General features: G+C 37.1%; 1 protein-coding gene across 8 annotated transcripts in view; it reads right to left on the bottom strand.

Annotated features, from left to right (window-relative positions):
- Positions 1 to 1785: 1785 nt before the first annotated feature.
- The window catches only part of AP1S2 (adaptor related protein complex 1 subunit sigma 2), a 33135-nt gene continuing 8152 nt past the window's right edge, over positions 1786 to 26768 (bottom strand). For 3 of the 8 annotated variants that reach the window (XM_085211648.1, XM_085211655.1, XM_085211631.1), the window contains 4 exons: positions 25032 to 25140; positions 23955 to 24092; positions 23536 to 23633; positions 1786 to 3770 (listed from right to left, as the gene is read on the bottom strand). In XM_085211648.1, coding sequence (XP_085067774.1) covers positions 23547 to 23633; positions 23955 to 24092; positions 25032 to 25140 — 334 coding nt within the window. In that variant the 3' untranslated portion in view covers positions 1786 to 3770; positions 23536 to 23546. Of the gene's footprint in view, positions 3771 to 6018; positions 7407 to 14707; positions 14803 to 23535; positions 23634 to 23954; positions 24093 to 25031; positions 25141 to 26768 lie in introns of those variants that run through there. The other 5 variants (XM_085211674.1, XM_085211642.1, XM_085211682.1 and 2 more) reach the window with 5 other exon arrangements.

Genomic DNA, 26768 nt, shown 5'->3' with positions numbered 1-26768 from the left:
TATACAAGGACTGCATGAAGGGGGTTAGAGCAGCAGCGGGGCCCTCCTGCCAGGTCCAGCCAGCTGTGGAGGTCAGGATAGGTAACAGGCGCTGCTCTGACCATTCTCCTGTGGAGAGGAGTAAGGTATCTGAGCAGGAACTTGAATCTTGAAGTTCAGCTACTTCATAAAAATCGTGTAAAGCAGGTGTTTACCCAAAATGTTTCAAGACAGTAAGACAGCTGGTGTCCTGCAACAGGAGAGAGTGCTGCTAAGAGAGGGCAGGAGCTACCTTAAGCACCAGCAGTACGAATACTTAGTGGCACAAAGGCACCTGGGAAGGCAGCATGCCTTTAGGTTTGTGCTGGTGACTGCTTTGAAGTCTTTTCCCTTCCCAGCACGGTTGCCATGCTTGCTGAGTAGCCATTATCACAGGGGTGCCAGGAGGACTTGCCCACACTCGTATGCTAGACGCAAGGCATCCACTTTCATGAAGAGGCAACAAGCACAGATGAAGGTCTTTCCCTTGCTGATGGAAACAGAAGGTCTGAAATGTATTCTAAGTAACTTCTTCGGCATTACATCCTTCAGCAGGAAGTCTTTCTCAGATTCAGCTGCGCATTACCACACTGAGTGTATTTATATACCTGTACCAGTAGCAGCATTCTTGGGATGCACAAAGTAATGGCTTTTGGAAGAAATGCAAGAGCCTGCTCAGAGATGCTCTTACTTCCTGCCCTGAATCAGCACCTTTTACAAAATGTGCAAGTCTATGCTAGTCAAAAAATTAAATGAAATAGGAAAGTAAATTACACTTATAAAGAGTGCCACTGATTTTGCTTTCACTGTAAGCTTGCTGTAATTAAAATAACTCCCTATTATTCCATCCATCCTTTTATTCAGCTCTGATGCATCAGCTGAGTGCAGCATCTGTCACTGATACGTAAATAAATAAATAAAAGGTAACTGACAAATTACAGTTCAGAAAACTACGAGACTGATTGGAAGGCAAGCTGCACAGGCACAGCCCATGAACATACTAAGTTGACAAAGGCAGCCACTGCATGACCATCATTACGGTGTTGACTCAAAGGGAACAGCAGACAGTTAGGGAAGGTCTCTTCAACAAAGATTCCACGATTACACTGAAGACACTCAAGCCAACAATCCTTTACCTAAGCAATCTAGAAATTCTAACAGATGCTTTTCGCTTCTCTTTTTCTTTGTCTCCTGGTAAGACAGGAAATTCAAGAAACAAAATTTTACTTTCACATTTGATGAAGGAATGCCCTAAGGTACTAAGCTTTCCCTATGCTTTTGCTGGTAACATCAAGGAGTTCACTTCTTCTAGAAAGCTGGAAAGCAGATTAGCTAAGAGAAATTTGGGGCTGAAATGAGGATTGTAAGATTGTGAACGCTGCACGACCATGTTCATAATTCCATTTCAGGAGCTGACTAGCAAGACTGTATCATCATCATCTAGAACCCCCTCTCAATCAATATGTGGTTTAATTTCAAATGAAATGGGACTACAGCATCACTTTACCATCCTTTCTAATAAATTCCATGTTTAATGTGATAAGCCTTCCAAAGAACTCGCTAATTTATTGCTTTCTGTAGAATTTAAATGGATGTAAATAACTAATCTTGGACACAGTATTCTCGCACATTTTTTAATAAAGTGCTCAAGAGCAAGTTAAGCACTGTAATAAAATTCCCCTTTTTTTTTAAAACTAGCAATGAGTAGCCTTTTTTTTCTCCCCTCCTCTGCAGAAAATCAGAACTAATTACATATAAGAACAAAGCAACGGTGTAAAAATGGACATTTATTACAACTAAACCAATGGGACAGTACAACAAAGGTCAAACAGTTTATTTGTCACAATCACAACAAAGCTTAACCCAGCCAAGCACATACAAGTGACAGTGTAAACTTCAAAAATGTTTAATACATAGGAAATCGCTTCAGGTTTGACTTAAGGTAATTTCACAACTTCAGTCTCACACCAAGGCTCATTCTAACACCACTTGAACCTCATCTATCCCTGCCCTTGTGCACCGGGAAAACGCTAACGGCTGCTTTTGTGTGGCTTCCCTTAAACATGGTCTCGAGTAATCTGGTATATTTAAATCCCAGAAATGGCTTAAACGGACAAATTTGCATGCTGCAGGTTCTCAGGCTCCACTCTGGCACAGCTACTGAAGCTGCAGCCCCAGACCCAGCCCACCTCTGCTCTGGTCAGCTCCTTTGCTGCCACCAGCACCGCTACTGGGATCTGGATCAGGGAATGAGCATCAGTGCCAGCCTTTTGCTGGTGGGTTACATTTAGTCTAGATCAGATTGAGCCACAGCTGGCTGTGTAACTGCTTGTGCTAGCACCACACGACTGCTTCCAGCAACAATGCCAAAGCTAAGTGTTGTGAAAACGTACATGGCGCTACTTACTTGAATTCTACAGCGAAGTTCCTGGGATGGGAGGAGAAAGAAAGCAAGCTGAACATTCTCAGGGACCACGCACACGCACAGTAGCACTGCTACTCCAAAGTGTGCCACTACCTTCTCAGAACTCAAAAGCATACATCAAACAAATTTCTTCAAGTGAAACAGTTCTAGTGTACGACTTCTGAGAGTCTGCAAAAAATGTTGAACTACTACTTCATTTCACTTTACCCAATTTGCAGTGAATGTAGTGTACAAAATTCTCACTGCAAATTAGTTGGTTCTACTGCACAGTATTTATGGGATGTGCCATATGTGAAAGGAGTAAGTAAGAAAAGTAGTCAAAATTAAGCTGATGCTTTTTCTTAAAGGTGCTCATACACCCATTAAAGCGTAACTACAAAACACGAATAAATACAAATTAATTTGTAGAGTTCAAAAGAAAATCATAAAAACTCCCTTTTGTAAAGCTCCCATGTTCAAAAGTATCCTATTTTCATTACGTACCTCTCTATACAATCAAAAAGGCTACATCCCTTCTTTTGTGTCTATGTTCAGAGCAAGCCAGTACTGGTTTAAAAATAGTTCCCCATTTTGATATTTTTTTTCTTTTTTTTTTTAACCTACATGCATTCCCTTTTTAATATAGTAACTTGCACAGTTTTCATCAAGTTAATTACAGGTAAATACACTTTCACTGCTAGTAAATGATCAGTTTGCAGTTGTCTTGCAAAAAGCAATGCCGCCTTAACAGTTTTAACCAGTTGGATATGCAGATCCTAACAGGATTCTTTGGTATAATGGCAAATTCAGAAGTAAACAGTTATTTCCAATTGTAACGCATTAACTGAATAAAAGCAGAATTATGGCAACTATTGACTAAAAATGCAGATGAACAAAAAGTCTTTGGTTGCATAAACAATTTCTACAACATTTCATACTTGAAGGTGTCCATGTATTCTTTTCATTTAGATATGTTATGTCAACGATACATTTATTTCCTGAAGTCATTTGCTTATAAAAACAGTACACTTATTGAAATTAAATGCAATTTTTTTCTATAAATGCAGTGAGAAGAGACACTGAGTCAATTTAAATCAAATTCCCTTTCATTTATGAGTTTTGGCCTTTAATTTCTTGTTCCCTTTTCAAAGGAGTATTTCCCCTGTAGGCCTGAATGAAGCAGCTTAGCAAAACAGTAATACTGACAAACAGCATCTTACACCATTAGCTAAACATTACAATGAAGGCAGTGAACATTTACAGTATGAAACACTGAGATGTCATCAGCTGAAGTGAAGACTTATGTCAATCCAATTTCTTCAAGTACACTACGTGGGGTCTCTGCTTCCTATGGAGGGAAAATTTGAGACAGTGGTGAATGGATCCTGCACATCTACTGAACAGTACCATACATGAGAGTTAGTATGAAAGATGCTTAATTAAAAAAGAGAAGTTGAAAGACATGGAAGTATAAAAGCACTGTGGTTTGCAAACATGGCATTAGCTGCACTTTTCAAAGTGCTGCTAATTAGATTGTCATGGTTCACAGGAATAGCTGGCAGATTTTATTGCCCTGAAGCATAATAAAAAGAAGCAATTCAGATGCACCAGCAGGGATCAAATCACAGCCCAGTAATAGAGATATGAACTGGGGGAAGGATGGAGAAGCATCCTGCAATGGAGTTTGTCAGTTATGTTTGTGGTAAATTGTTTCATGGGTCTTTGCTAGGGAAGAATGAATAAACAGACAAATGAAATGACCAATGCTACTTAGATACAGTATCCCTCAAGCTCTTTATAAAGAGCAAAGACTTTATGCTGGCCTCATGCTTCATTTATATAAAACCAAGTCAAGGTACCTTGGTACAGCTGGTGCCAATAAACTGACCAGGGTGGAGGAATTGGCAGGATTGAAATTGAATAATTCTACACCAGGTAGAATACAAAATTTTAGGCTAATTCTAGTCTTAGAAAGCTTTGTTTATAGTCAGAGCAAGTTTCATACACAATTCCAAAGAGTTATCATCGGTTTTGTATTCATTAAACCTACAGCATCTTGGAAAAAAAGTACTTTGATATCTTAGATGGCACATTTCAACAATTATTAACAATATGATAGCATATAAAAAGGGATACTGTGTCTTTACGGAAATGTAAGTAGTTTTAATATCCAGAGTATGAATAAACTTACTTTAGCATCCTAAAACAAGACATGTCATGAAGCAGGAAGAAGGCAGATAGCGGTTAAAGCAGCAAACAAATTATATTTCAATTCTTTCCTAAATATTTTTAACAATAATTTGTCAGTAAAATACATAATTAAAAGCCTTAAATCTTGTAAACACCAGAACTTAGTCTCTACCAATTTTGACTATGTAGCACAATATGATCACATACACAACTCCCATTACATTCAATTAATGTGTAAGACTATTTAACATTGAAGGAAAAGCAATACTACATTAAAGCAAATCCACTTGCAAGTAAGTCAGTGCTTGGAAAAGGCTGCTGCTGAGCACTTGGAGGTGGCTTCCAAATAAACTCCAAGAAAAAAAAAAAGCAACTTAAATCTGGTCTCAAAGTACTCAGGGTATTAAGGATGTAGGGTTTTCTCACTGATGCAGTATTTAAATATGCTTAGAACACAGTGACCTTGATGAAGACAGACAGTATGGCAGGCTTGAAGATTTACTTGTGCATTTTAAAAGAAATCTCCCTGAAGGAGACACAGCTTGAAGGGAAGGCTCTCTTACTGTTTTTTGCGTTCATTTTAAAGGATATGCCTCTCCCCTTTCCAATAATTTTGCTCCAAAAAAACCTCTAGACTTTTAACCAATTATAGCAACAGAATACAAAAGGGAAAACGACCCACAGAATTTAACTCCATGGATTTCAGGTCTTGAAAGTATTTGTAATAAAGCATTATTTCCAAGTTTTAAACTGATTAAACAAGAGTGAAAGTTGACCATTAGCCAGTGGTGATGCAATGTATTTATTCAGTTACACCAAAAACAGTTGCCCAATAACTATGAAGAAATACTGTACACCACTGCTACAGTCTTTAAACCAGTTCAGCATTATCATCCCTGCTGCCTGGTTGAAGTTGCAGGTAATTTTCACCAGGCATATACTTAAATCAAGATTAAGTTTCTTCAAATAAATCAAGGTCCTCAGCTGACAATGAATGTAAAGCAATGTATTTCAAGGACATTGGCTACTTGCCCACAGGTACTCCTCACTGGTAAAGCTCAGTAAGATGTTACTGCTGTAGTACTACAGCCTTAGCCTTGAGGCAGACATGCCCTCTTATGTACACACTGACAATATTATCTCAATGGTAATATCTAAAAGCTAGTGTGTTTGGCTAGAATAATTTCATTAATTATGACTTTTAAGAAACAAATGAAATGGATTATATTGTATTTTGTCTGTGTTACTTGTCTTAGGAAGTGTCAAACATTTTATGCAATTGTTATGGAATACATTCTGCAGTATTATACCCTACCTGCAGCTCAGAACCACCCAAGGCAAACGATGCAAGTATGAAATATATCACAACACAGATGAGGAAAAAAGCCATTCACATGAGACAAAAGTGCATGCAATACTTTTATTTCAAACATGCCAGGAAAGCTAATTCATTACCTAGTCATTTAGAAGCAAGCAGCTGTGTACAGGTAACAAGAAAAACAGCATCTCATTACAGCTCAATGCATAGCATTTTAAGCCAACAGGCATGAAATAATGCAGGCTAAAGCAGCATTAACCAGACATTTAGACACACTGTTAATGTCTTAGGAAAAAAAAAAAAAAAGGCAAACTTGGAAATGGAAAACCACTCCTATGATCTTGTCTTCTACAACTTCAGAATGCTGCATGTCTAACCCAAGCTTTTGTCCCATCCCCTAAATAACCCATCTTTATGTCAGTTTTTCATTTGAAATGTAGTGCATTACCACATATAGGATGCAGAGCTAGCTACATACAGTCAACCTCAGTAGCCAACTCTTTGCTAATTACTTTTCAGGAATTTTCAAAAATAGTACTAGTTTTAGGTCACAAAATATTCTCTTCTACTAGCCAAACACAGGGTGCAATATATGCTCTCCCCGTTCTGACCACTCTTTTTTAACTGGAAGTTCATCGTATTTATGCATGTGGCAGTTTGCTAACACATACTGTACTCTGCATTTAAAACTGCAAATATCAACTGAAGGAGACATATTTCAAGTATTAAAAATCCTTCCCATCCTAACCACCTCTAAGGTCTCCCTCAGTAACAGGAACTGTTTACTGACACCATTGTTTTGAACACTGAAATACAAATGTAATTTCCACATTTACACAAGTCATTTTTGCCCTAACAATTCCATCTTCCCTCTCTTGGAGGCTAAGGCACACTATTGTACCAGCTTCAGAAAAGGATACTGCTATGAGCATCTTACTCAAGATACAAGGTCTATGTGGAATTATGTGCAATGTTTAATACATACGTATCACTTCAACATATTACTACTCCTTCACTAATTTTTCTGTAAATATCTTCCAATTTTAACGGTACATTTAAATACCACCAAAACTCACTTAAAAGGATATTACATGATTCTATGAACACAGGTCAAGTAGTGTTACAGTACAGGTGTTGCAGTATATAGATGTTTAGTTCATACAATTCTACAGAACTTTTAAGCATAAGAATTGAAGCTTACACACAATAAAAAAAGTTAAACCATATGCTGACAAGCACAAGTTTTGTTGAAATGAGACATGTGAAGAGACAACACTGTAAAACAGAAGGGGAAAAGGAAAGTACAACAGCAGAGAATGGTTGTGGTATTCTATTAGATGTAAGATGACTGGATTCACCAAGCTGATGATAATGTTCTGTCATGAGTAAGGCACAGGTCTATCTCCTCTGAAATTCTGCATGCATGATGAATGAAGCCATTTAGTACACTGGGACATTAAAGTATTCATGACGTGGCTACAAAAGAAATGTACATATTCTTACACATAACAGAAAGGTAGACAAATATGCAAGGAAAAAAAGATTCTCTCCTGTATTCCTGACATGAAAGGACATTTTATACAAAAATAAAATACTGTATTTTTGACAAGCCTAAAGGGGAAAATAATGGTTTTATCTCCCCTCCCCCACAATTGTATGATGGCAGCACCAACATACAGAACTTCACATTGTAATTACTGTATTACAAAAGTCCACTGGTTCTTCTCAACCAAACATTGTTTAAAGCTGAGTTCCAGAGATGGCTTACCCTATGCATCTGCTACATTCTAGCCCCTTTGGCAGATACCAACTGTTGGCTGCTATCAGAGGCAGGGCAGCATACTGCAGGAGCTCTTGACATCACCTACCATATTCCCCTCTCACAGACACACAACTGCTAACAGGCCTCCAGAATGCAACTGTGGGGAGCACCACGCAATGCAGCAGGGGGGACTACTCGATATAAAAACTACTGTTCTTTTCAAGATGGCCTGTTTAAAAAATGGGAGGAATCTGAGACACCTATCACAACAGGCACAGTTCTCTGCTTTTTAATTATGCCGCTGAACTTAATACCCCAACTCTCATTTTATCAGCATGAAAGTTAGTACACAATTTGTTGAAAGATGAGTTACAAATCACACAATACTCAGCATTTTTCATACATAGATCTGAAGATCAACAGCTATTGAGAAGCATATATTCTGGGTATGCCAATTAAGCCCAGGAGGAAAAAACCACTCTGAGTATTAGCTACCATCTTTCATTCTTATCAATTAAAAGCTTCGAATTAATTTAGCACCACACCCTGAAAATAAAAGAAGCCTCAGGAAAAAAAAAAAAAAGAGAACGTTCTCATGACTTCTCAAGCTATTTCTTCTGTCTCATACATTTCAAAGCAATATTGTCATCTCAGTTGATCCACAAAACATACGAGTTCAAATGTTTTGAAGTTATCTCCAATTAGAAATCCCCTTCCCCCCAAAGAAAAATATACACAGGATTTACACTGCTTTTTCAGTATCAGTAACCTGAACATTATTTCACACTAGCTATTTAAAATCATTATAAACAAGCCATCTACAAATCCAGCAGTTCTCAAATGACAGCTACAAACAAATTATATGAAGTCTCCTGTGATTTGGGGTAGAAATCTGTCTGTATACAGCAGTGAATTACAAATGGAATTTCAACTCTCAAAACCTCTTACTAAAGAGAAGTGCCAGTTTACAGTAAAAATCGAAATGCAAGAGAATTTAGGCATATTTTTAACTGAAAAAGAAAACTTCAAACTGACAGTATACAGTACTAGCCCCAAAGTGTAGGAGCTTTGAGCCACTGGAATAACATCTGAACTGATGAAGTCTCCACAGATAAAACATTCCTAAAGATTATTTTGGAGAACTTCTGCTTTCCTCACGCTGTTAGCATGACGTGGCTTCACGAAGACAAATGAAATCCAGGCATACTGTAGCAATCTAAAATGTCAAATTGTTACAGTTTTGTATTTTCAGATTTTACCTGCAATCTGTTCTACGCGGACAACAACAAAGACGTGGAAGTGTTCCTTTCCTTTTTGTTTATTCACTTGGTTACTTTTCAGTTTCAGTACTTTGCAAACTACTGCACAAGTTTATCTTGACTATTCCTCCTCCTTCGTGCACCCCCCAGCTGTTCTCCACCCAATTCCTATTTTCAATTGTTTATAGCTTAAAGAATGAAATCTCTTTGATGTGAAAACCCCAGTACACAAAATTAGATGACTGACTCAAATTACTCCTAGAGGATTAGTGTCCCATCTTGATAGAAATTTACATCTACTGATAAGGCAAGATAGATTGTTAGATAACAACAGGAAGAAAATGGCCATTTCACTCCTGCCAGCTTTTTAGCCTATGGAACATGTGAACACCACCTGCAACTAGTCTAGCAATAAACTGACGTTGCAGAGGTAAATCTGAAAGATGAAATGGAAGACAACAGCAACTGAGAAACGAAAAGGTAACTGCAAACCTGAGAAACAGAAAATACCGCAGTTTTAGTGAGACCTCTGTATCCCACTGAGGACATTACTGCAGAGGCAGACTGGTGCTGTGGCAGCCTGATAAACAACAAAAAGGAAAAATAAAATTGACCAACTATTTCTAGTCAGAGAAAAGCTTGACACAGCCAGCACTGTGCACTTGCAGCCCAGAAAGCCAACTGCATCCTGGGCTGCGTCAAAAGACAGGGGATTGTTACTGTCTACTCTGCCCTCATGAGGCCCCATCATGAGTACTGCAACCAGCATCAGGGCTCCCCAGCACAGGAAGGATGTGGAGCTGCTGGATCAGGTCCAGAGGAGGCCACAAAGACAGAGTGCTGGAGTAGGAAAGGCTGTGGAAGCTGGGGTTGCTCAGCCTGGAGAAAAGAAGGATCTGGAAAGACCTCACCGCATCCTTCCAGTACCTGCATGGGACATACAGGAAATCTGGAGAGGTACTCCACCAGGGAATGTAGTAATAGGATGAAGGCTGATGGCTTTAAACTAAAAGATGGGAGATTAAGATTAGATACTAGGAGGAAATTCCCACATGCTTCACAGCTATGATCTGTTAAATTTACCGCAGCATTCCCTGCCATACAGCCTCCAGAGAAGTGAAGGTCTGAATACCGGAAAACCCACTTGTGGGAACAAAGGACAGATGTCAACTTCTGTAACCAGCATCTAGGTTACATTGCCTTCCTTGTATGGGACTGCACAGACCTCAGGCTACACCTGAACCTCTGAAGAATGTCCTTAGATCCAGGTAGCAATCTGTTCTAATGACTTTCTAAGTCTATCTAGCAGCCACAGAAGAGGTTCTTACAACACAATACAATGTAAAACTAGCACAAAATACTACCTCTAAAACATTCATCACTTATTTCAAAAATTTGAATGTACACTGCTTATTTGACTTAAACACAGTTTTGAGATTCTAATTACTACCCTTTTCAAAAAGATATTTGCATTTGCAAGCCGCTTTAAAAGTCAGTCAGAACTCTGAAATTTTCAGTTCTCAGAGACTTTTAAATTAGAAAAATTGTAGTATTTCAGTCACAGAACTAGCTAGCTAGTTCTAGCCCAATTCTACTGACATTTTTCTCAACCAATTTTGTCATGACTAAGTGTGATTAAAAATATTAGGCATAATAAAATTAGAAGGGACTTTACTTAATCCAGCCCTCCAAACAGCACACCTGTAACATTACGTAGAGGTATTTAATCTGTTAAAGGCATTCAGCAATGGAAACTTTTTAATGTCCTCCAGGCAATCTACTCCAACGTTTCATTATTATCATCACTGAAATTTTTTCTAACTTCTATTCAAATTTATTTTCTAGCCACAAGTTATTTTATGTCTGCAGTGGACAAGAAAACACTCTTTCCTTTAGGCAATAAAGAAACAAGAAACAATTTATGCTTAAACCAAGCTTCCTCAAGCTCGGTGTTTTGCACTGCAGACAGTTTACTGTGTGAACACACAGTGAAACAGACTTCACAAATACTTGGCATGCTTCCTTTGTCAGGTAAAGTTTGTGTAAGTTTTACTTTCAGCCTTTTTCCAATCAAAAACAGCACAAATCCAATAAGGTAAGCCATGCTAACACAGGCAAAATAATATAGCAGTTATCTTTTGATAAAGACTTGGTGATTTGTTGTTTTGGTTTTTTGTTTTTGTTTTTTTTTTCCCCCTCTCCTAGCATCTAAAAGAAGAACAATAAAAAAAATGCATCATGGAATGCATTGCAGTTTGGGAATTATTCTGTTTAAAAACACAAAGCTCTTAGAGTAGGAAAAGATTAACACTAACAAGCACTTGTTTAGCAACTACTTTTATACTCTCTTTCTGAGTCTTTATTAAGAAATATTTCTAATGAGAAGAAATTTAGAAAATTGCTATTGTTCACTTGAAGTTTCAAGGATTTCAAAATAATTGAGCATCTGTATCCCAACCTTTGCTTAGTTAAGTATTCAGAAGCTGCAATCACATAGTTATTGGGAAAGGCCTGCTCTCCTTTGTGAGTAAAGCGTTTCCACAGGGAGCCTAGAAAAACCCATGGTATCTTGCAAGTGTTCAACTATCACCTATGATACTGTTGAAAAACAAAGTACAATCCTACACCGCTGCCAACTCCAAGTCAAGATCTCGCCTGCAATTTCCTATACAAAGAGGATCTAAACAAAAAGCATTCACAACTGACACAAATTAGTCATTACAACACTGTTTGAAGCAGCTGTCATCATGCAAGTCTCTCTCAGGAAAACATTGTCATACGCACACTATTTGCGCCCAAAACATTACCTCAACAGACAGAGGATACAACATCAGATCAGCAGTGACCTGTCTGCCTCCCTCTTAAAAGCAGGAGTAAAAATACCCACGGAAACTTCATGAACTGTAACTGGATAAGGCTGGCTGCCTCCCGCTCCTTACTTGCTATTTCTGATCTGCTGGATCAGAGGTGATAATCGCTCTGGGAGGCAGTGCATTATCTCTGCCAATCGGCTGCTACAAAGCGAGCTACAAAGAATTAACAGTTTAATCTTTAAGGAAGGACGATTCTAAACTCCACTGGAGGCTCTGCTACCCCAACACAGGAACAGATGTTTTAAGCAAACACTAATGCTGAATGCTCTGTACTGAAGCCAAAGTTCTAACAAGTCACTGAGTTTTCCTCTACCAGTATCTGCATGTTTGGCAGGTTGCCACACTTCACACATTAGGATTCATTAGTGTTTTCTTCCATTTTCTTCCAGTCCTGCACTGCAGCTAGAGGCTTACATTACTTATTCCCCTTTGCTTAAGGAAAGCATTTCTTAAACTGCTGGGCTGAATTTCTGAAGGGATGACCAGAATACATTATCGTAAGAGACATGTCATACCCCGTATCACCCAGATTCCTTGGTAACAGCACTTAAGCAGTTCCACTCCTTATTGCTACTGCAGCACTCTTCTCTCTTACAGTTCTTCAAACAAATGTTTGCAGGGCTAATTTGTTAACAAGGAAAACAAAAGCTGCTATGTTTTCATAAATGAACAATTTCAGTAGAATCAGTTTGATCTGAAATCCAGTTATAGTATGGCCATGAAAATAGTTTATTGGGCATATAAGAAATAGACAGAGAAAGAACAGCTGAAAACTCCAAGTCCACTGCTGCTGAAGCTCCTTAATGCACTCCCGTGACTCCAGCCAATAACAGGGCTGCAGTAAAAAGTAAATTAGAACTTAACTACACTGACTTCAGAGTGCACAGGAGACAGGAGTCAAGACAAAACATCTGGGGAACACTGGCCTTTTACAGCACAGATACACAGACCATTGTTACAAAATGGTAAAATTTAGCCAAAGTCTGTACGGAATAGACTATTTCTGAATGTCTTACCACACTTGCAATAACTTAGCATGGGCAGAATTCAGAACCCTAGGAAATCTTTCTGAAATAACTCTCAAAAACCCAAGTTCTACTCTTTTAGTGTGTGCTTATGCTGGACAGAGTAATACAGATTAAGTAAACTGAACCTGTATAACCTCTTAATTAAGTATAAGGATAATCCATGCACAGAAGCTTTATGAATCGAAGGCTCTCTTGCCCACAGCCAACCTTCTTTATCTCAGGGTATTTTTCTTTACTGCTGAGCACTCTCAGCTGAATACACAAGCAGTAGTAACTTCCAGCATCCAAACTATTCCTCTCATTATCTGCATTCGTCTACCGGTTCACTTCTCCACTCAACAGAGCAGGCACAGTTCCCATTTGCCCAACTGTAGAGTCATTAAGGTAGAAATCATGCTCAGTACACAGTGATTACTGCTTTGCTTCTTTCAGGAAAAAGTATAGGTCAGGAAGAAGCATTCCACGAGAAAGTGCTAAGAATACTGTTTAAATCAATAGGGACAAAGCACATCTGAACAGATAAAACCATGCCCGTACACAGAATCCATCCAGGACATATTCTGTAGATAAAACTCAAGTCTCCCAGCATTCCACAAGCTTGAGCTTGCATGTTCCAGAATTAGTCTCTGGGCAGTCTAAGTCAACAAAATAGATTAGCACTCTTAAGTAAAAGCTCTATGCTTAGCATAGGTCTAAACCAACTTACGCATACTCTTTTAAAGTTCTAGTCAGAAATTTATACATTTGCACAATCAATACTAACCTCACCATGAAAATCACCCCTTACGTATAAACTTGTTACCATGAAGGAGAGGGAAAACAATAGTTGTACAGAGAGATGTGGGAAGAAATCAATTTTTATCATTTAGGTTTTCTGCTAGTTTTAGATTATGTCCAGACACATGTAAGTAATTCTATTTTGAACAAGTGACTCTTGCTGGCTGCTCTAATTCCACAGATTTAATATGCTATCATATTAGTTACTCCCCATTCCCCAACACTGATCAACTACAGTATATACTAAGTAACTTTTAAATGACAAAGCTATCTATACAACAGTGAATTTGATTTTGAACATGTTACAAAAATATTTGTCAATTATGGTAATTTTCTCTGGTCTGTAAACTAAACCCTTGTATCTATAAAGCTGCACATGAAACTGTACCTATTCCTACAGTTCCACATTACAAAAACCAAATTGTTTACTGAACTACTTGTACATCATGGTATCAAAGAAGCAGCAAACTAATTAAGTTTTCCTCCAGCAAATCATTTTCATGTGTTTGAAACTTGCCTTATTTAAGATAAAATCTTACCTTTATTAGTAGGACTGCCACAATGTATTCCACTTTTGCTTTGGACAAAAATATGTTGCAATGCACTATATATGCAAATAAGCTTTGTTTTGTCATGCAGCATCCGGCACTTGATATATAGTCAACTGCAGCAGCACCCAGTCTTTTTAGGGCCTACTTTCTTTGCACAGCAGATGTAAACAGCTCATTTTCCAGTAAAGACACGTTTGCATGGGTTGATTGTAAGTATATAAAGCCAAACTCAGTTTAGTTATTAGTTTTGGTATCCATTTCACTAACTTGCATTATCCCATTAATTATCAACACCAAAAGAAAGCTAGTAGAAGTCAGACGCTTCGAGTTGATGCAGTTAGTACAAAAAAGGAAAATAAACAGGGAACACTCAAAGCACTCTTCAAAGACCATCATGCAAGTGTTGCAGAAGGTTAAGCCCATCACCCATTTTTGTTTACCCTTGCAAGGATTTAATTACACGTGCAACAGTCTTTGCATAGCACCCATTTAATCCATGCCACCAAAATGGTAAACTTCGTAGTTACCAATCGTCTAGATGGGGGTCAAAAGGGCTAATGTCTTAGATTGCTCTTAATCATAAGATATCCTCAGACAAACCTCCCCAGTCTTCATTCTGGCTCTACAAACACAAAATCAAGCAAGAAAATGTAATACCATCTACTTTAAAAACAAAAACAAACTATTTACAGCTTATTTCCATTCAAAACAAAAGTTAGAAAAATACTCTGCACTGTATGCAAAAATAAATTCAGTTAGTTAACTTAGATTTACTTCAGCTATAGTTACTCATTAATACAATTTTATTAGGTCCTACTAACAGTTCGCTGTTGAGCAAACAAATGCATCAATAAAGAACATATGTTCAAGGGTTCCAAGACGATGCATTAAAAAAGTGCATTAGTTTATATTTCATTTCTTAACAAGCTAAAGGATATAAATACCTTAGAGAATAAGCTCTATAGTTACTTAGGAAGGTTGACCTGTGCTTGATGAGAACTTAAAATCAGTTAATTAGCGCAACCTTAACAGATCTGAGAACATAATAGCACAGGATGATATCAAATTAACATATATTTAATCCAGTGACCGTTTCACATAGTGTTACTAACATTGGTATCCAAGTAAGATATGCTCCATAGAAGAAGATAAAAGCTGCATTCTATTTATCTATCACGCTTTAATGTAAACAACTTAATTCATTAATGTAATGGCATTTCCTCCTCTAACAGCTGCCACAATTACTTGCCAAGTTGTATGCGATAACCCTGTCATTTTCATGTGGTAATGAGAGGTGCAATAATTTGAACATTTTCACATTAATCCATACATTAATCAAATGTACTTGGTCTGAGAAGGCCTACAGTCAACAAGTTTATTTTGAGAAATCTTCTTTCCGCCATTTCAAATCAGACTTTCAATATAAGATTACAACATTACACATCCAACGTATCTTGATAGCCAGCACTACTCTTCTCAGACTGGCAATAGAAAGTGGAGCTCCCATACACACCAGCAACACACCTAACATTCGAAATGCACACAGACAGACACACAAAAATCAGAACTTAAACTGAACTCCATGGGATCCCTCCTGGGGGCATCCATACTTTTTTCATCTACTATTCTGTGGAGCTCTAAAAACATCTCCACAGGTTGTGTGAGTTTTAGTGCAGGATAGTAGTACTGCAACATGACACCATTTCAGATACCAGAGTAAAATGGAATTTCTTCCTTGCTACCACAAGGTTCAAACATTTAGCTTTGCTCTTTCCAGCAGTCTGAGAGGATTAGAAAACACGTTCTATTAAAATGGAGGTTTATGTGCCCATTTAAAAGGGGCGCTGAATTCTGAAGATAAAATATTCCTTACTGTCGAGAAATCTTGGTCAGTTGTTCTTTGAATTTCCTGTTTATTGACTGAATGCATGTGACAAAGCTCCTGAAAACAACTATGGCTTATTCAGCAGAGCTAAAATTTTCATATCACCATGATGCACTGCTTCTACAGAAAAGTGATAGAGAACTATTTCTGGAAAATACTCGGTTCAGCATACAGAGATAATAATCATATCCTTAATAGAACTATTAAGTATCAGTTCAGTACAATGTTAATACACCCTTAACAGTTTTATAGCAATTGCTTATATCAACAAATAATCAACTCCATAGAAAGCTGTGTGAAGTAGATATTGTTTAATAGTACTGGAATTCATATGAGAGAGCGTATTGAATATCTACCAGAAAAAGCAGGAACTCAACTTGTACTAATTCATCATACTAGTAACTGTTCATAGCATTTCAGTTTGCAAAACAAACTGAATGCACACACAACACTTACATAGAAGATGCCTTCCTCACAATATTCTAAAGAACTTCTGACAAGATTACTCAGATCTCACATGCATACACCCCAAACGAAGAAAAGAGGAAACAAAGGAAAAAAGCATTATGGAGATAGATTTATTAAAATGTTAAAGGTCCACACAAAAAATGAAGTGCAGACTGACATCTATCATTTTCAAATCAAAATGAAGGGCAAATTATGATCTGATCATGTTTCTGGAAAGACAACTGGATTTCTAGAACATTTAGAAATCAAAGCCTGCAAATCTATGATAATGAAGCCCTAAGCTTCTTGACATCCCAAAAAGTGAGAAAATACCAAGAATATAACTGCATTCATATTAAAAAAAAAAAAAGCAAAGAAAAAGGACAAATCACACACCCTCTTATAAAAACTGTTATTTAAAGTTATCAGAGAAAAAAAAGCAGTCTAAGAATGGAAAGGGGATGAAGTATGATATCTATGTTGCTCTGAAAGTAATGCGTCCCTTTTATTTCCAAGGAAACTATAGCAGATAAAAGAGCACAGTAACACTGTGTGATAGAGCACATCCTCAGCACTATTTTTCAATAGTCACTACCACGAGCTATGGATTTTCACCAGCAATGAACACGAAGAGCCTGCATACAGAAAAACCTGCATCAGCAGAGGTGACCCACTGTTGCCACTGCTGAAACACATCACCCACCCTTTACTGTGCTCACATCCACTGGCTGGTCTCCAGTAGTGCTCACCAAGCATCAGCAAATGTGAGCGAGTGCCATTTTTTTCCACACAGAGGAGTTTAATTTCACATCTTTACTTCATATGCACTTCCATGTCAGATGCCATTTGTATCAGACTGTCCTTCTGCTGCTGTTATACGGCAATAAAATGTCATGGAATACTGGTGGGAAGGTTCAACCTCTACTGCCATATCACCATATGCCTCTGACATCATGGGCCAACATAATACAATAGGACGCATTACTTTCAGAGCAGCCCTTGTATGAGAACTGCTTGGATATTCAATGCTACTTGTTTTTTCAGTCTCAAATGTCTTCTTGAAAATGAGGTTACTTCCCCACCTCTCACTCCTTTTTGGGAAAAAAAGCAGAGCTGCGGGTTCTACTACTCATTTTTTGGACAAACTCCTAATGCTTTCAAACAAAATGCTATTATTTGGTAAGTATCTGCAGGAAAATCTAGTCTACAGCACCAAAGGGACAGCTGAAAACTATGTATTGTAAATAAGGAAGCACCTTTGCTATCAAAGATTACAGAACTTTCTGCAACTGTTAAAGTAACAACTTAGAGTACTCAGAGGTTTGTTAGGATTTTGTTACCTATGATTTCTGATTATGCATATTCTTAGAGCTCATTCCACCTGAACCCCAGCTTAATTTATATTAAATATATCAGAAACTATAAAGACATCTTCAGAAACAGTTGGCAGTTTTCTTAAGTGCTTATCACCAACTTAAAGTCAAGACAGTTATAAACAGATTTTTATAGGAATTCGGGAATACAGTTCTGTAACCATTGTAAGTAACTTTCTACTTAAACAGAATGCTAGAGAGTGAAATACTTAACAGAAAACAGACAAAGATAATAGAGCAACAAAGTGTAGAAGTTAAAGTGACATATTCATGGCTGGATAGTGACAGGACAAGGGGGAATGGTTTTAAACTGAGGCGGGAGGTTTAGGTTAGATGTGAGGAGGCAGTTTTTCACTCATAGGGTAGTGACACACTGGAACAGGTTGCCCAAGGAGGTTGTGGATGCCCCATCCCTGGAGGCATTCAAGGCCAGGCTGGATGTGGCTCTGAGCAGCCTGCTCTGGTGGATGGCGACCCTGCACACAGCAGGGGGGTTGAAACTAGGTGATCATTGTAGTCCTTTTCAACTCAGGCCATTCTATGATTCTATGATATTCATAAATGCCAGACTTTAGCAATTCCACTTACTGAAGTTACAGAATATTTAATTATGTTCTTGCTTTGCATTCTGTGAACCCTGAATTTAAAAAGCAGGCTAGTTTTCATGACCATAAGAATAATTCATAGCACCACAAATTGATAAGCATGTCTTCCTAAGACAAGGTACAAATGAGTACTTTCCATTTGAAGCATACTGTACGTACTGTAATGTATATATGTTTCACTACAGTGATGTTCTATAATAGTTACTTTTCTGAATGAAGTAAACATCTGTTCAACTCACATAGGAAAGCAAAAAAAAAAAGCAACTGACCATTTACATATGGTTTTGAGTCACATGCATAGCGACAAGCAAGCTATGCTTGTATTTTAAGATCAAGCAAACAAACTTTTTATTCCCAAAACTGTGAAGAAAAAGAAGAATGTCAAGGCCAAAGAATCTAAAAAAAAAAAAAAAAAGCCTTTTTCTACATGCATGCATTTTTTCACCTACTACTTTACAAGCATCTACATTTTACACAGCAGATTTTAAACATGCAATACCTCAAGAAGGTGGCAAAATCCCAAATGAGAACACTTTTCTAACATTCTTTTTTAAGACACTTGTCAACCTATTTTACACATCTCATGAACAAGCATGGAAACTCACACCAATCACACAAAACCAGAAAGTGTTTCATTATAGGTTCTTAAATACTGTCTCTAATCAGCACCACATACAAGGTCACTTCTTTTTTGTTCAATATATGAAGAGTCATTACAGAAGCAGACAAGGCACACACTTCATATGTAAGTCAAAAGATCAGGCAACTTAACTGCATGACTAACTCTGCCCTGCCAGAAATCCAACACTCTTCTGGAATTAAAACCTGAACTTCATTTTAGAAAAACTACCAGAATACCACCACAACTTCTTCCAAGAGAGAGATTTTCAGTCAACACAGACTTTGAGTAGTTCCCATTCCTTGTATCATCGACCAGTAGTACATCTTTTCTCAATCACAGTACCTGCCATACAGTTCCCTACAAACATCTTTAAAAATTAAATTAGAGACCATTATTTATTAATAAAAATCAAGCACATGTTCTAAGAACTGCAGTCTTAAGCTAACCAAGCTGTCCACTTGGAACTGAGTCAGAAGTTACTTAGAACTGAGACAATTAAGGAAGTCAAATCTCCATTGTAATAATAGTTTCATTACCTTCTCTTGTTTCATGCTGAGAGGCACACAGGTATGGCCAAAGCACAAAACATCACTGCCAACATAGGAAGGAAGTCTCTTTCAATAGTTCATATTAAAGAGCTAACGTTAAGACTACATTAATAACACTGATTATGGTAAGATGCTCAGAAGAATCATAAGAAACAGATGCTTTGATTCCCAAACCAGACCAAAAAAGCCTTGCACTCCCAACCCATTGTGGGCTTGTAAGTGCTAATGCTAACATTCCTACATTTTTTCATGTTTCAAGAACAACCTAATACACTTTGCACTACCTTCAAGCCTATAGTTTCTAACTAGCACATTTCATCCCCAAGTACAACGTTTTTGTGACCAAATTTTCAATGTCAAAGATGCTCATTCTAATACTAAAATCTACATAGCAAGTCTAAGCATCTTCCACAATTCAGCCATTAACAGACTAAGCACCATTCTGTACACAAGATGAGGTGAGGGCTTAAAACAGTGAAGTGAGGCTGATCCATAGTGTAGCTATTATACTTTTTGTGGAAGGATTCCCCATGGCAGGACAAGGGGAAATGGTTTGAAGTTGAGGGAGGGAAGATTTAGGTTGGATGTCAGGGGGAAGTTCTTTACAGAGGGAGTGGTGAGGTGCTGGAACAGGCTGCCCAGAGAGGTTGTGGATGCCCTGTCCCTGGAGGTGCTCAAGGCCAGGTTGGATGAGGCCCTGGGCAGCCTGGCCTAGTATTAAATGTGGAGGTTGGTGGCCCTGCATGTGGCAGGGGGGTTGGAGATTCATGATCCTTGAAGTCCTTTCCAACCCTGGCCGTTCTGTGATTAGCAGACAATGTCAGAAGACAAACTACAAGAGCCTAGCAAAAACATTCACACAGCTTCTACACTTTCAACTGTTAGTAAAGCAGTGATGAAGAAGTGATTTGTGAATAGATGCACTGACTTTTTCATTGAAATCTTCGAAAATAAACCTTTTTTTTTCTTTTAATATTTTAGATGTTCTGCAATCAACTATTGAAAGCACACCAAAAAAATAACGGTAAAAAAAAAAAAAGATTTCTGAAATAATTTTATCAAAAACTACATGGCAAATGTACCAAAAAGAATTTTCACTAATGTTTAGGAACTTGCATCTACTTCAAATGAAGATCAGCAATTTTGTGCAAGTTCAATTGCCTGGTTTATGTATTAGAATACTACCATTTCAGCACAATTCTAAGCACTATTTTAGTTTTACCTGATGGTCCAAGTAAACACAGCAAATAAACATTTAAGTGGAAAAAGAACAGATCCTTTCCGTAAAAGCACCGTGTCAAGTTTCATGCATTAAAAATCTTAAATATTATGAAATCAAGCATGTTTAGCAAAGACCACTTTATACATCTCACGCACAGCTATACTCCGCATGCAAATATTCTTCTCCTGGCATAATTGAGTTGACTTCATGAAATACCACCTTTTCAGAACCACTTGTCTCTGTAATCCCCAGTTAAGCATGTAGAATTTTTACAGCAAAAGAACAATTATCAAACAAGACACACAACAGCAGTGTCTTCGAAAGATGCACTCCTAAGCAACAGACTTCCGATGAAGCATACAAGCACTGGAATACTTTTTACTATCATTCACAGGGTAACACTGTCAGTATTAATGACTGACTATTGGTAAGTTGTATCAGGTGCTAATAAATAGGAGGTAGGGAACAAATACCTGAACTGATCGCAATACTAAGAGCTAAAAAGAAACTGAAGGTGGAAAAAGGCTCAAAAACATAGCATGTTTCAGTCATGTGAAGCCTAGCATTAAGTGGACTGCACAGCACTACGAAACTTAATTGTACACTGAAGTAGGTGCTCAGAAACCAAAACACACCCTGGAGAAAGCCACAAGAATACAAGTAGGCAAGACTATTAAGAACTGATTCACTATTCAGCAATTTATGCCTCTGCATTTTCTTTTAACATTACTCAAACAGCCACTTAATGTATTTGTAATGATTTTCCTTTGTGTAAGTATTCTGTACAGCTTTTGATGTGTAAGGTGCTTCATACATTAATGTATGCATCATTACTAATTAATAATGCTGCATATTCAATAATAATTTTTAAATTAGGCAACATGACTTCTCAGGTCCAAATAAAAGTCCTTTTGTTGCACATAATTACAATGTGAGATGGTCAAAAACAAACACACCATAACCCTGCAAGAAAAGGTTTGCATTTGGAATCAAAAACACATTTCATTCCAGTAGCTTTGGGGTATTCTGGAAAGCAAACTTAAATAGAAATACAAAAAGTCTCCAGTTGTGGCAAACTATTATTTTAACAACCTTCTTCTTTAGACTCAGCATGCACATAGTAGCAGTTAATACAAAAAAGTCATCCATGAAACAAGTCTAACTTTATTGGAAGCTCATTTTAAATATACGGCCTTTACAGTTCTTATAAACTAAAAAGCACATATAAGGAGTAGTTTTATACTTGACTGACAGTATAACTTTACTAAGAATGAAAAAAAAATCAATTAGCTTATAAAAATCATACAAAAGCAATACAGTGATACATGGTCAACTGCTGAATTCCAATTTATTCAGAAAATAGTTAATAAAACTTGATAGAACAAAGAAAATCTAAGAGATGGGGAAAAGAAGAGTAAAGAGTCTCAGAAGTAAAGGGCATCAAGGTAATGCTATCACAGTCAAGGAAGTCTCCAGTTGAAAAAGTGATACTTCCATTTGAGTGCACATTTTTAACTTGAAATTATGTTATAAAAGTCTAAAAAGAGAATGCGAATTGCTCAGACAAGCTCGGTAATTAATTCCTAGTTTTTGCTTTAGAAGAGCCCTAAAAAAACGCTGAAAACACTCTTATGGGCTCTGAAGCTTAAGAAAATGCAATACCTTCAATTTATATGTAATTAGCTCCGCATTTGCAGGAGACAGATGTAATAGGTTAGTTACCTATTCCAGTGTGATCTTATACAGAGAACAGCAAAAGATTTTAAGGTAAAATTGACAGTTTTTCCCCCCCTTTGTAAACTGAAACAAGACTTCCAGTTAAGATAATTCCTTTTAAGTGTTAGAAAAGGACGGACTGAAACTCCTTTAGAATACAAGCTGTATGTCTGCATAAGTGCTTCCTTCCTAGAAAAAGATGCTAACAGATCTGTGTAATGCTGGCTCTATTCATAACACTAACTAGACAGATGAGAACTTCAACATGTTCTGGATTTGTCTGTACTCTGAAAAGGATTACAGATACAACTACAATGATAAAGAATTTTGTGTTTCCCCAGTCTAATATTTCAACATTCAACAAGTAGAAAACAGAACATTCACATGAGAATTAAACAATAAACTGGGCAAGTGAACAAATGGAAGGTTCATATTAACTGTAATAATAAAGCAGCTAACATTTATATAGTACCTTGTAAGAGAAACTTAGTATGTTTAAAATAAGATTCATCATCTCTGCTAAACTATGTTTCACTGACTCTCATATAAAGAGACTGATAATTTCTTCAGCCTACTAGAATTTAATGAATTTCATTTAGGCATTCAGGCATTAATGCTGACCTCAAAGCTACAGCAACTAACTACAAAGAAAAGTACAGAATGGAGAAACAAGAGGGATATGTTATTAAGTTTTGTGTCATTGAACTCCTCCCCATTAAATATTTTTGAAAGAAAAAATTAAAAAATGCAATCTGTATTTCTTCAAAGTTAGTAACAGACAAAAGCATTCAAGGTGAAAACCCAGATGTTTTTATACTTCAGTCTGTGTGTTTCTACAGCAATACTATTACTGTTTTGTCAACTTTTAAGTTAGAAATGTGCCACAGTAAGCAACCTACAGCAGAAAAGAAGGTCTTTAGAATCTAAAGAACTATACCTGTATGAGTCTCAAAGAAGAGAGTCTAGCTTCTGGATTTCAGCAATGAAACAGTAAAGAAGTGAACATGCATCAGGTATGACAAAAAAAACTACCTGCTGATTAATCAAAAAATAAACAAAAGACGTAAACAAAACTAAATTAAAGCTGCACAATCTATAATTACCTAGATATACACATACAAACAGCCACTTACGTTTCTAGCAGAACACAAAATCACAGTAGGTTACAATACATTCATGCCAAACAAGATGGAAAGAGCAGATAATGAGGTAGTGTTGCACAATTAGAACAACTAAGCAGTAACTACGTGCTAAGCGTGCCAGAAAATACCTTCCACAAGCTCAAAGAAATGGTAGCTTTTTCTAACCACAATCCAGCATGCTGATACTTTGCCCAGATAAGTTTAAATTGCTTACCTCCTGTAGAAGATCTGCCTGTTCAATGGCTTTGAGAACGTTTTTCTTGGAAGTCTCCTGGACCTCCCCTCCCAAGAGAAACTCATCCAGAATAAAATAGGCTTTTTCAAAATTGAAGATGATATCAAGTTCACATACCTGAAAAGATCAAGTATTACAGTAAAGTAGGAGGATACTCTGAGGATACTGTCAGAAAACTTACAGCTTCAACAAACTTCACCAAATCAAGACATTGGCCTCAGGCTATAACATTTTAAGTAGGACAACAACAACAACAAAATTAACAACAGAATTGAAACCAAGTTGTTTTTGTGGTTTTTTTTTTTTTCTCAAGTTAAACAATCATAGCAGACTCTCTTAAAAGCTTTTTCACTGTTAACAAAGAGTGCTCAATTCACAGCTATCAGTCCGACACAGCTTTTCATGAAGCAATAGAACATCGCTACAGTTCTCTTTTTCCCTGAAGTATCCAGAGGCAGATGATGCAATTTTATAGAAAATTTTTTTTAACAATCAATTTCTTATTCACTCTGTGTGCATCCTAGTCAAAAGGAGTAGGAAAGCAAAAAGATGAGCAGTTTTCCTAGAAGTGCAAATGCACACTGCTTCTGTTCTGTTTGGTTTTGGTATCTGCGAAAGCAGATGTCTTCTTTTCTTACCCTTCTTGCTAGTTCACAACCAACTGCCTCATTTGAAAGAAGACATAAGAAGTGCTGGGGGAGGGCAGAATGTACATACACAAGAGCACTGCCAGAGAGAAGAGAAAGCGGAAGCCTGGACAAAAAGCTAAGGATAATATTTTATCTAATCTCAAGCAAGACCACTAAGAAATGAAATAAATACAGGTAATTAACATCAGATTAAAAACTGTTTTCCAAATTCTTAGTTTAGTTTTGTATTGTAGGCATTATATAGGCAACTGTCAGTTTAGTTTGGCCAGGTAAGCAACAGAAAAACTGTTGAAGAGGTCTATTTTAACAGCTAGTTCGTGTTCTTAAAAAGGCTGTGTGAGAATAAAATAACACAATACAGACAGTGAATCCATAAAAATTAACCAGAAAGAAGTTACTAACTCACACTGCCAAAATACTTGTCAAGAAGTTCTACATAACGATGAATTATTTCCAGAGTTATTAGTTCATTGTCCTGATCTTCAATGGCACAGCAGAAATAGAGGCTTGCATATCTGTAATAAGAAAGTAATCCTTATGTTAGCAAAAGATGAGTAATATGAATGCATTTCAGAGGTATTAAATGCTCTGTAGTCCTTCAAACTCAAGTTTACAGTATTGATACTCTATATCAACAGCCATGCAAGTTCCATCAAAGAACAGCTTGGAGACCACCAGACATGCGTGTGGGCACAAAAGGATCTGAATGAGTTGAGCAAGACTTCAGTCTTTAATATCCTTTAGTTGATTTAATTAAATTAGCTTAAGTGGTGGTTGGAAAAGGAAATACATTTAATTATTTGGCCTCCTGGCAGTTCTGAGGCAAGATGTTTACTCTACTTACAACATCCAAGCAATGGTATACTAATCAACAGATTAAATGTTAAATTTATATTACACAAGTTCTGCATATAGATATTAACATCTAATTAGAATGTCCCGGGAAAAATAAACTGAACTAGTAATTTAGGATTTGGTCTTTAGAGAATACAACTAATGCAAAAAAAATTTCAAGACTAAGGTCATATACCCCAGTCACTATTAAGTCAACAACTTGATTACTACCAACAGTTCTGGTGTCAGGAGAGGCTATCAGCTTGATTGTAGCATTTACTTCCACCTTCAAATATAAGGAATTATTTACCTCTGATATGATCTTGAGCTCCACTTTAACAAAAAGACCGTCCCATTCTACCGTGCATTACCACAGAGTTGTTCCATTTCTGTTTAAAAACAGCTGACAGAAAACCAAAACAGAAAAACCTCCTCATCCTTTAGAAAAGTGCCAAAACCATATGCCACACAACACATGGAGGAAATGAAATCTCAAGTAAGACCTGTTTTAATTGATATTTTTTGTGAATGAGGAGCTGCTTTAGTTTGCCTGTTTAGAGAGAATAACTGGCAGCACTAAATAGAGAAGCCAATCCGGTTTTAAAAAAAATCATTAAGATTTAAATGTTAAGTTTAAGATGCATATTTTTTTCCTGTGTGCAGAAATCAATACAAGTTTTTAACACTACACAGAATTTTACCAGCTGGAACATAAGCCCCAAAAGAAACTGCTACAGGTTTCATTTAGGATTCTCATAAAAATTATTTTATAGTACGTTTAAATTTGTCTCCCAGTCACTAAGCTGCCATGCATGACAATGCTGCAAGTCCCACTCCCTCTCCCTTACCAAGTCAGATTGCAGTGGCTTACTTCATCACGAACACCTCATCAGAAACACTTTCATTTGAAACTTCTCCACTCTTATTAAAAAAAAAAAAAGCTATTCCACAAAACCTAACTTAGGGTGAGGAGGGTGAAGGCATTTCCAGTGAAACACTTCACACTAATTCCTCTTTTATATCTCTACCACAGTGACTCCTCAGCTTATCTTAAGTTCTATCTGAGAACAGTTCTTTTGATTTTACACTGCTATGCTATTCCCTCTCATTAATACTTCAAGGACGTTTACAGCCATTGTGGTAGCTTACAAGATGTTATCTGTTTAAGACATCTTTCAGACAAAGCTGTTTAAAAGAAAAGTATTGGAGAGTTATGCTGTAAAGAAAAAAGTATTCAAGCCTCCTGAGTATTTTATTTATTTATTTTTAAGTCTAACTCCATGTTAGACTATTAGCTTGCTTTGTTGAC

The sequence above is a fragment of the Meleagris gallopavo genome, chromosome 1 (assembly GCF_905368555.1).
Source record: "Meleagris gallopavo chromosome 1, MGAL_WU_HG_1.1, whole genome shotgun sequence".
Lineage (NCBI taxonomy): Eukaryota > Metazoa > Chordata > Aves > Galliformes > Phasianidae > Meleagris > Meleagris gallopavo.
Note: the sequence above shows the minus strand (reverse complement) of the source record. Positions and strands in the feature narration are given on the sequence as shown.